Source organism: Acanthochromis polyacanthus, chromosome 17 (genome assembly GCF_021347895.1).
Source record: "Acanthochromis polyacanthus isolate Apoly-LR-REF ecotype Palm Island chromosome 17, KAUST_Apoly_ChrSc, whole genome shotgun sequence".
Lineage (NCBI taxonomy): Eukaryota > Metazoa > Chordata > Actinopteri > Pomacentridae > Acanthochromis > Acanthochromis polyacanthus.
The window spans coordinates 35,145,000-35,156,695 of NC_067129.1; the positions used below are offsets into that span (position 1 = coordinate 35,145,000).

The 11,696-nt window shown below is 38.7% G+C and overlaps 1 protein-coding gene across 4 annotated transcripts in view; it reads left to right on the forward strand.

Annotated features, from left to right (window-relative positions):
* The window catches only part of arhgef12b (Rho guanine nucleotide exchange factor (GEF) 12b), a 90,268-nt gene extending 80,383 nt beyond the window's left edge, over nt 1-9,885 (forward strand). For 2 of the 4 annotated variants that reach the window (XM_051937647.1, XM_051937648.1), the window contains exons 28-36: nt 45-212; nt 1,332-1,419; nt 1,511-1,594; nt 1,688-1,782; nt 3,367-3,627; nt 3,765-3,980; nt 4,056-4,249; nt 5,916-5,991; nt 6,072-9,885. In XM_051937647.1, coding sequence (XP_051793607.1) covers nt 45-212; nt 1,332-1,419; nt 1,511-1,594; nt 1,688-1,782; nt 3,367-3,627; nt 3,765-3,980; nt 4,056-4,249; nt 5,916-5,991; nt 6,072-6,085 — 1,196 coding nt within the window. In that variant the 3' untranslated portion in view covers nt 6,086-9,885. The remainder of the gene's footprint in view (nt 1-44; nt 213-1,331; nt 1,420-1,510; nt 1,595-1,687; nt 1,783-3,366; nt 3,628-3,764; nt 3,981-4,055; nt 4,250-5,915; nt 5,992-6,071) is intronic. The other 2 variants (XR_007937135.1, XM_051937649.1) reach the window with 2 other exon arrangements.
* The last annotated feature ends 1,811 nt before the right edge of the window (nt 9,886-11,696 follow it).

Here is an 11,696-nt window from a genome sequence, read left to right on the forward strand (position 1 = left end):
AAGTGCAACAAGTCAGTGTTGTGCCACTGTTGTCGTCCTTTCAGAGCTCTACACGATCCTCCTGGAGGACATCATGGTTTTACTGCAGAAACAGGACGAGCGTCTGCTGCTCAAGTTTCATGGTAAGAACATGGTCAGCGTCACAGACACCAAGAACATCTTCAGCCCCATCATCAAACTCAACACAGTGCTGGTTCGACCCGTCGCTACTGGTGAGACACACTCACATTCTTTACACACTCCTTAGAAAAAGAGCTGAATAAAGGGAATCTTTTCAGAAAAAATGTCCAAATTTTTATTAGCAAATATTAGTATGCTGTTGTCTAATTATTAACATTTTAGCATGCAAACGTTAGCATTTAGTTTCACAGAGCTGTGAGCAAAGCTCTTGATGTGTTGTTTAAGTCACGCTAATTTCTGTGTTTTCTGCACTTTTAATTGAATACTAATCAGGATTTTGGCTTCTCACTGTTCAATAAACATGATCAATTGTGATATTTACATTTAAAATGCTTCAGTCATACACAACAGCCCCATGTAGATCTGAATCTGCATTAGAAAAATGTATTTCAGTCTTCACAGTAATTTTTGTTCACACATCCATCTGAGCTGAGTGGAGACTAGTGGATTCTCTGTGCACAGCTGCCTAGCTCGTTTCTATTGTAGCCTGCATTAGAAGTAAACATCAGCAAACTTTTAGATGTGCAATGAAATCAGATGAAGAAGAATGTGATAATGAGTCTTGTTGTTGATGCAAATATTTGTCCATTTGCAGGAATGTGGTGCAACATAAAATTGAAAGCTCTTTAAAAAAATGTTTAAGTATACTACTGTTCAGAAGCTAGGGGTCATCCAGACAATTTCATGATTTCCATGAAAACTCACACTTTAATTCATGTGGTAACAAAACAAGGGTTTTGTAATTATCAGTTTACCTTTCAACACTATTAGCTAACACGATGTAGCATTAGAACACAGGAGTGATGGTTGCTGGAAATGCTCCCCTGTACCCCTATGGAGATATTCCATTAACAATTAGAGGTTTCCAGCTAGAATAGTCATTTACCACATTAACAATGTCTAGATTGTATTTCTGATTCATTTTATGTTCTCTTCATTGAAAAAAAAAAAGATTTTCTTTCAAAAATAAGGACATTTCTAAGTGACCCCAAATTTTTGAACAGTAGTGTTTATATATAAACATAGTTTGTCTGTAAAATCAGTTAATAATAACAATAAATTATTATCATTTTTTCCATCACTGTGCAGCACTAATATGCAACTGACATATAATGTGACATAATCACTATTTCAAACTTTGCCCCCATCAGACAACAAGTCTTTTTTTGTTCTGTCCATGTCGGATAACGGAGCTCAGATCTATGAGCTGATGGCTCAGACAGTGTCCGATCAGAGAACGTGAGTCCAAAACAACCAAACACAATGTCTCGCCACTTCTTCATGCCGGTTTGATAAGTCTGATCCAGGTGTGTGGCGTCTGTTCATCCAGTTGGCAGTGTCTGATCACTCAGTGTGCCGATGCCATGAAGGCCAAACCTCACGACAACAGCGACACGCCTGCAGCTCCGTCTGAGTGAGTCCACTAACACTATGCTCACTAATGTTGTTGTTAAATTATTTATTTGGTTATTATTATTTATATTTGTTTACAATATATGTCTTTCAGTGCTGAGCGGGACGCTATAGAGATCATCAACAGTGAGATGCCCAAACCGAGCAAAGAGCCAAATGGGACGTCAGGTGGAAGCATCCATTCTTCAGGTACAATGAGTGTCTGTCAATACTAAAAAGATCACTTCATTGATTAAACTGTGATTTTTCACAGTCTAAGAATTATTGTGAAAAAACAAAGCTATCAAGTGCGTTGACACAAACTGCCTTTCTCCATTTATTTTCCTCAGTACGGAGCCCCTCTGGTGATATGGTAAAAGAAACAAATAAATTGTGGCCACAATATAGCTATAACATGCACACGAAACACTAATTCATTTGCAGGAAATACTAATTCGTGGCCACAAATTAGGTACAACATGCGCACGAAATACTAATTTGTGCCTTTGTAAATTAGTATTTTGTGGCCACGAATTAGTATTTCGTGCGAATGAATTAGTATTTCGTGCGTACGTCATAGCTGTACTGTGGCCACAATTTTTTTTTTTTTTTTACCATGTCACCAGAGGGGCTCTGTACTTCAGCATAGTTTTTTAATTTACATATTAACTACTTTACATTGCATTAAAAGCTATAGTTTAACTCTCTGAACTCTAAAGCTATGTTATCTTAAAGAAAATTTCAAGATTATACTATTCATCAGTGTCAGAAACAGTCAAAACAGAAATAATTATTGGATTTTTAACTTTCCAATGGTCCCTAAGCTGTAAACTAGTTCTTGAATGTGCAGTGCTAGTGGTAAAATTCACCAAATCTATGTTTAAAATCATTATATTTCATCAAAATCACTTTATCCTGTATGTTTTATATGAAAAATTGTGATTATGAAAATCTGTTTGCCCCAGATACTGCGCTTGTCAGTACAACTAAGAAGTCCGGAATTCCTGTGACCAATAGTGTGACAAAAATTCAGCTGAACTGCAGGCAGTGTTTACACAGAGCAGAGAGGAGACAAATATTCAAACAAATTCAGTGTTTCCCCGAGGATTGGTGCCTTGGGGGGGGGTTTGTTTTCGCGTCGGTCGTTGTCGCCGTCGTACAAAAACTCGAAATAAGGAATTTGAGTCATAATATGTTTTAATTACCTACCTACATTTATGTAATGTATGTATTTTTATTAATTACTTGCTTATGCCTAGAGCTAACAACACGATATCAGGCCGATTTTGGCTAGGTTTTTTTGTCGGAGCTTGTCTGCTCTTGTCTCACCCGACACTAAACTAAAATTGGCCTGATATCGCATAGTGTGCTCTAAGCATTAATTACTTACCAATATCAGTTTTGTACAGCCAGGGGGAATATTTCCCCTCTGACAACCAAGCTGGGTCAAAGCCAGGCGTAAACTAACCGTGACGTCACCCGTTGGTTTCAACGCTGAGAAAATGAAGCCCGGATTTTGCTACTTCCTTTTGCAATGCATACATGTAATTATAACATGCACATACAAATTACATGTACTAATTTGAATTCAGGGAGCTCTGTAGTAGTTTATGGTTGATTAATTTAAAAATACAACAATAATGTTGAATTTTACAGTATCAGTGCAGTGGGATTAAACATGTTAAATCTAATTGTACAATGTCATGTTACAAGCAAAAGAACCTATACCTAAGTTATAATCGAAGTTACATTATTACCTTTTGTATTTAAATGTCAGTACTACTTCTTGTTCAGACATTCAAGCTCCAGCAGCGAGCCTCAACCCCTTCGACAGCTTGAAATCAGAAGATGAGGAAGAGGAGCTGGCTGCAACAGACAGACCGGGGGAAGATGAGGAGGATGAAGAGGTGGACGAGGCAGAGCTGGAAGCCTTCCTGGACGGGCAGCTGGCAGACAGACTCCTGCAGGAAGGATCCCGTCAGGGCATCGCCATCGAAAATGAAGAGCTCAATGCATTTGGCCTGCCCTCTAAAGCCGAAGATGCTCTACGGACACGTAACTGTCACATATTTACTTATTTTTGTTTATTTTTTTAAATCATTTTTGTGATAGTTTGAGGTAGTTTTAGAACAATCAGAGTCCATTCTGTTGCTTTTACATCAGGAAATGACACTTTTTTTGTCTTGCTTTAGTGTCGATGCTGAAGCAGGCTCTCTTCATCCATATGCTGAGCAGAGAAGCCGAGGAGGAGAAAGACGAGTCAGAGGAGAACAAGCAGAGTCAGCTGAGTGCCTGTTTGCCTGGAAGTCAGGAAGAACCCTCTGCTGCATGTGACGAGAGCCGAGCATCTGAGGGTTTGCAGAAAGACGACCTGCAGCTGCCAGACTCAGCTGAACGCAACAGTAATGGTCAGGCTCTTCTAAAGTATTAAAAACCTGAAAGTTCTTCTTGAACCACCTAACCTGATCTGCTTCTCCATCCAGGTGGTTTCACAGTTCTGGATTTTGGTGGAGGTTCTGAGGAGAGCAGCACAGAAGATGACGTCGGAGGCGACGTGGGGATCGACATGAGGAAGCTCCTGTCCTCGTCCTCGCAGACGGGAAGCGGTGGACCTGACCTCAGCCGGCAGCTCATGACCCACCTGCGCCTCCTACAGGCTGACCTGCAGTATTTGAAGGTACTGCAGCATCCACGGGCTTCAGAGCTGCATTCTCACAATAAAACATTCACAAAATCTGCATGTGGTGGGAAATCTTAGCTGGAAGAAGGCAGTCTTGTGATATTAAACCAAAGATAGTGTCGTTTGTTTAGTGTGATGCTTGTAGAAACCCGTGATATCTGTTTTCTGCTGTTTGACTGAAGCATGGCTCGCACATTTCCACACTACCATAGTGAGGATAAAAGCGGTGTATAGAGAATGGATGGATGGATGTTTTATGTTGGTTGGGCAGCAAGACGAGGATGAAAAATCAGAAATGGATGTTATCTATTTATTAACTGCAGCGTTTTTCTCATCCCATTTGACCTCTGGCTTCTTCATAGTTTAGAGTTCAGCTGTGCGGCAACGTACTTTATTTTCTGATCAAGATTAACCACAGACAGACTAGCATTAACCTTTTTAAGAGTCTGTATTGCTGACATTGAGTCTTTCCTTCCTCCTCCAGTAGAGTGCACTTGTCTGCAGAGTTCGGAGCCCTGCAAGGCTGAATTTTTTTAAATTTGTTTTACTTCGCAGTAACTCGGTGCTCCCTCACAGTGTGCTTTACATCCCCTTTTAACCAACATTTGAGTTTGATTACGCACCAGTTTTTTGGCCCCAACAACACATTTGTCTGGAGATTTCTTTCTCTTCCCTAAAACAAAATTCAAGCTGAAGGGTAGCCATTTTGACAGGACTTACAGGGAGTGTTGCAGGAGCACTGTGAGTGGTGTCGCTGCACAAGGAGAGTTTTATTTGCATTTGATGTGAAAACGTACATATATATATATATATATATATATATATATATATATATATATATATACTTAAAGGTATAACAAAAATTAAAGCGCTGGATATAAAACCTCAAAGGTTCAGAGACAACCTACAAGAGCCTCTAACTACTATTCCTACCATCCCTAAATGCCCCCAAAAACCTTTTAGTGCTGTTTTTTTTTATTTTTAAAGTAGCAGCCAAACTTAAACTTGGAACTTTTTGATTACAACTCTTGATAGATAGATGGATAGATGATAGACGGATAGATGGATAGATGGATAGACCACACATCTGGCAGACAAAGTAATGCAGTGTACATACTGATAGCATAATACCAAAACACAATACAGGTAAAAGCTAAAAGCCAAAATCACTAAAAATGGTTAGGAGCAATCCTAAAAGATACATAAATAATAATGGTAATAAATAATTAGAAACCCAGAATAAAAAAGTGCATTTAAAGTGTGAATAGTATTGAGTACTGTGACTAAGACTAAGTCTGTAATTGACTGTCCCTAAAACTCATTCTGCTCCCGAGTCATAATTAACAAATAATAATAATGAAACCATGGGTATATCTTCAACTTTAGGTAAAAGAACCAATTTTTTAGCTTTAGTCAATAATGATATCAATGTATCTTCCATAGAAGGCCACCATTGATCTAATACTTGCTTGTTTATAGCTGTATTGCTATTCTCCAGGTGTATTTTCTCCACTATATACAGTAAAGCTGCATAAAGAGAACATCTTAACGTTTTCTTGACTTATGTATCAACTCCTACATTTAATAACATAAGCCACACTTGTTTTGTTTTTTGTAACTGTATGTTTCTCTCAGTGAATTTTTTGTGCTGATCTGCTTCCAGGACGTTGAGATAAAATACAACAAACTGCGACAAATGCACAGTGATGCAGCAGCTACTGACTCAGATGACAACAACGGTGCGTTTCCATTTGAATCCACTTCACATTAACACACTTTCATGCTCTACATTTCCAACTCTCCATCTGGTATGTTTCAGATGGGATTCAGTGATGACAGACTTCCTGCTCTCTCGGTTGTATGAGCCAAGTTCCACATTACTGCATGATCACCTTCTTCTGGCTCCATCTTCGACTGTTTGACTCTCAGTAATGGAAGCTTAATGTCTGATCTCAGGCTTGTATCAGTGGAAGGTGATCAGGACTGTTCCACTATAAACTCCTTCAACCAGCAGGTGCAGAGGAAACATATCATGGAAGAACTCATGGACTTTTTGTTTTGCTAAGATAATACTCAACTGCTTAAATTATCTGAAACACTGGATATATAAAACGGAAAAAAGGGCAAGTGGAGGTTTGAGGTCACACAGATGTAAAGCAGGTAAGTGTTAAGACATAACAGTACAAGAGGGAGACTGTCTTGTTCAGCACTTGATGTAAAAAAGTCTATATATGCCTAAAGATGGAATAGAAATTAAAGTGCTGGATATAAACCCAAAAGGTTTCAGAGATAATCCACAAGAGACTGTAACAACCAACCTTGTAATCCCCAAATGTCAAGAAAAGCAATGGTTTTTAGCAATGTTTTGCATAAAAACTGGAAGCAGGAGGACAGCTAGCCTGACTCTGTTTAAAGTGTCTATCAATAATATGCTCTATTATGTTGGTGTTTTGTCTAGGGCTTTGGTCTGGCCAGCTGACCAATCAAGAGCAAAGTGGGCTTTTCAGGAGGAAGGCCTTAAAGAGACAGGAGCTAGAACAGAGCGTTTCAAACAAACTGTAAGAAGACATACGTCAGTAAGATCTGATATTCGAGAAATAATGTGTTATCTTGAACTTTAAAGCATGTAGACATACTCTAGTGGATCCCCAAAATAGAATTAAACACCTGTAAATGTACACTAAATGGACTCTTTAAACCATCCACTAACAGAAATGCAAAAAAAAATAGAACATTTGTGGTTCTATGTGGAGTTAGGTGCAGCAGGTTGGACACAATCATGTCTATGTAGGAAACGAAACCTGTGTTTAGTTCCATACAACACAAATTTTCTCTTCTCTGTTTCTGTTTTGTGTTAGGAAATGAGTTGTTGATTATTAGTGGTCTTCAAAGGTGTTGACAGGCTAGCTGTTTCCCCCTCCTTTCTGTCTTTATGCTAAGCTATGCTTGCAGTTAATGCACAGATGTGAAATTATGCTGCATCGACATGATATCAGCATAGCAGGAAGACCAAGTAAACTCTACTGACTCCGATTTTGAACCAATTAAATATTAATTTATTTTAAATTACCATTTTATTGTTGTTAGTATGTGTGGCAGGTTGTTAACGAGTGACACTAGATACAAACAGCGTAAAGCTCCTTTTAGAGTGGCTTAATTGATCATATTAGTTCTATTCCTGGTTTTTATTCAGAGATGACAGCTTTGCAGCCCTGATGCCAGCAGTTTAGGCCTTCAGGAATTTGTTATTGGAGGTAAATGTCTCCAACTGCCACAATCTGAATGACGTTGATTAATATAAAACTCCTCTTCGTACACCAGCAAAGGAAGAAAATAAGCAAATTTTTCACTAAATTGAACTTCTCCTTGAAGCACTTGGTCAAAACAGACATTTTTCTGCTCAGGCTTTTGAGCTAAACACTGTCTCTTCAAGGACTGGTCACCAACTTTCTGCAGCCTTTTGACACCTCCAGCTGTCTTTCTCATAGTGAATAAAAATAGCATATGAATGCAGTATTAACTGACTTAAAAGTTTCAGATTTTGTACTTCCTAAAGCACTTGAATGTAGTATTATAAAGCAAACATAAAAATGCTGTAATGAGGAAAACTTAGGCTCAAATCGGTGCAGGAATCTGATCTACGCTGTCTGCAGGTGACCAGTTTTCACCTAAAATATTCTGCTAAATGTTAAAAAACCATTGCGAATGGAGGTAAAACTGAATTAGTCTGACTCTGTGTAGCAACCGAACAGACACTGAAAATACTTAAACAGTACCGTCGTAATGATAAACTCATTTTACCAAAGCTCTCCGCAAGTAGAACAGCAAAAACAAAAGCTATTATTCTGATATTTAATGTTTTCTTTGCAGCTACAGACACAACTTTTCAGAATGTGTTTAATCAGAAATGTATCTGTATTTCAGACCTTATCCTACTTGATAGTGAGCACAATAATATGTGTGACTGATGATTCTGAGTCTAGGACTTTTAGATCCTCCACACCAGGGGTCGGCAACCCACGGCTCCGGAGCTGCATGCGGCTCTTTTATCCCTCTGTTGTGGCTCCCTGTAACTCTGGAAAATAAATAATCAGCAGGCTATTTAATTAAAATTCTTTGATTTTAGTTTGTTAGTTTTTAAAATTTAATTCTAAATTTGAAGATTATGGTGATCTTGTGACATCAAAATAAAACGTCTTAATTTTTTGTCCGTCAAAATATGCGTCCCAGCCGTCAATCTCCGACCCTCGCCGGCCTGCGGGTATTCATTTGGAGTCCTGTTGATCTTCAGATCTGTGTTTTTCTGCATTCATTCAGCAGCGGTGGACCACCATTCCTAAATCCTAGCTGTCACTCCTTCAAATTTCTTTCTTTTTCTTATTGTTGCAAATACACCACCGCCGCACGTCTCCGCCTTCACAGCAGAGTCCTGCATTGTGTGATATGCACTCGTGAGTAATATGGTAAACTACGGATAATTGTCTTGGTTAATATCTACTCTTTGATATGTCAGGTTAATACGACGTTACTCGCGAGAGCACAGCTCGATGTCACGTCCAGCATCCAGGCAGCAGGTCAGAGAGTCAGAGGAGTGTCGTCTTGGAAAATAGGGCAGCGACTTACCGGAGAAAAGTTATTAGCTTAAGATAAATAGATTTTACAAGTTAAATAGACATTCGCAAATTATTGATTTCCAGCTAACATTACGTAACATATGAGGTCCAGGAGCAAAAATGACATTAACCAAGTAAGATAAATATTAGTGGAAGGACACAATTTAAAAAATGAATCTATCTAATTAGAGGCTTTGTAATTAATTAATCACGACTGATTAACAAGGGCATAGAGGTAAAAAAGCGATATATGCAGTGTTGTCTCCATTTTAAATGCCGAAAGGATTTTGCGGCTCCCAGTGTTTTCTGTGAGAAACTGGTCGAAATGGCTCTTTAAGTGTTAAAGGTTGCCGACCCCTGCTCCACACGAATCGAATCACGTTTAATTTTCAGAGCCACAAAAAAATCGCTCATCAGATGCCTGCACTTCACTTTCATGGTTGGACTGCAAAGACTCGTATTCACTGGCCGCAGGACTGCACACATGACACTGTGGCTCTGATTTCTTTTGAATTTTAACAACAGTGTAGATGAGAAGGATTATTATGGACTGTTTTTAAAGTAATGAGTAATAAGACATAATGTACAATGACTTCATATCAAAAGTTTGTGGTTCTACTTGCCCTGTTGCTTTTCACACCATGCAATCATGTAATGTTTTAACACAAACTACTTAAAAAGAGGATAAAGTATCCAGCAGTATTAATCTGTTCTGTAAATGTTATATTTTTTTGCATTGTTATTAACCCTGTTAACGTGTTTGCTCACAAATGTGGCTCCTTTTTCTTGAAAAATGAAAGAAAATATTGACAAAAGTGTCATTTTGTTTCAGTTGCTCCTGGGTGGGGGGAGTTGGGCTCGATGGTATTTGCCTTTTCCTCAAATAGTATTTAATGAATAATCCAAATTGAACAGTTAGCTTCCTTTGTGAGCTGTTTGCACGTTCTGAAAATTCTGTTTCCTTAAAAAAAACACGTTAGAAAGTCTTCATAAAATTAATTTATAAAAGCCTTGAACGTTCTCTCTTACCTGCATTCATTGTATTTCTAAAATGTTTTTTGATTCCAAATGCAAGTTTTAGTTGGTAACATCAGACCTTTAGCAAAATGGTCACTGCTGGTAGCTGGAAGAGTGATGAAGCTTGTTGTCTTTTGGTGGGTAAGTATCAATTTTAGCCCAAACTTTAATTTAATGAATTTACTTAATCGTTTTTATTGGGTGTCCATGCCACTAACCAAGATCCAGGTTGCATTAATGTGATTTATTACATCATAATTTATTATTCAGACACTCGAGCATTCTTTTAAAGTACTTCTCAACATTAACGGTTTCACACATTAATACTTTATTTATGAGCAACTTTATGGAAATACAACACTAAATCACTGGATTACAACCTTAAAAGTTCCACAATCAAAGCTCAGTTTCACCCAAACTATTGAATACATTGTCAAATAGTTTGAGACTCCAGTACTTATGGAAATCAGTAAATCTGAAAATATTGTACCTCTGTTGATAAGTTACTGGTGAGTATTGGTTATGATGGAGTTTTGGATTTTTAGGCAGCCTTTCTTCCCTCTACTAACTGCACTCAACGAAAAATACCGTTCATAAAAAAAAGCAGAAAATCTAATTTCAAAACAGACTTGACTTGGTGGATAAAGTAGAAAAGTTCGTGCAAACTGGGGATAAGCAATACCAGCTGTCTCGTTTAAGGCTGAATTGCAGGACTTTCACTCTTTACTTTTTGTAGTACTGCTGACATAAAATGTATGTTCCAAGCACAGGAACCACCACTTTAGAACCTCCTTCAAAGCTGTTTACAAGGGAGAGTAAAGTACCTGCACCAGTTATGGACTTCTGACCTGTGTGGGGTTCTTCAACTTTGAGAGACAACATGCTCCATCTTGATGTCCTCGAGGTGTTTGTCCTCTCAGACATCACCAAGAAGAGTGAGTGAGTGAGTGAGTGAGTGAGTGAGTGAGTGAGTGAGTTCCTTTCCCAGACAGAGAGCCACAAGGTGCTTCACAGCATGAATAAAAAACAACAATTACATACACATAAACAGTCAACACTAAAAATAGGATCATAACAGCCACAAAAACTAAGCAAAAGCTTGAGCAAACAAGAAGGTTTTAAGTTGTGTTTTAAAAGCGTCAACAGACGCAGCTGAGCGGAGAGAGAGCGGGAGATCATTCCAAAGTCTGGGAGCAACAGCCTGGTATGATCGGGCTCCTCTGGTCTTAAACCAAGTACGTGGCACCTTTAACAAATTCTGATCCGCAGACCTTAAAGCCCTCGCAGGGGAGTAAGGCTGGAGCAGGTCACAAATATAAGAAGGAGCTTGACCATGCAAGGCCCGAAAGGTTAGAACCAAAATCTTAAAGTTGACTCTATAAGAGACTGGCAGCCAGTGAAGCTCCTTTAAAATGGGAGATATGCGAGTCCGCCTGTTTCTGCGGGTCAAAATTCTCGCTGCAGAGTTTTGCACAAGTTGCAGCCTCAAAAGCTCCCTCTTGTTCAGACATGAAAACAAGCTGTTACAGTAGTCTAAACGTGATGAAACAAAAGCATGAATAATGAGCTCTAAATCATTACATGAGACCATTTTCCTGAGTTTAGAGATTTTTCTTAGTTGAAAGAAACAGTTTCTTGTCAGCTGCTTGCAGTGCTGCACTAGAGACATGTCTTTATCAAGGAAAACACCCAGATTTCTAAGACTCGATTTAGCAGACTGCCCTAAGTCACCAAGGTACTGTTTGATCCCTGGAATTGAGACATCAGGGGCGACGATGAGTGTTTCAGTTTTGTCTGCGTTGAGCTGAACAGCT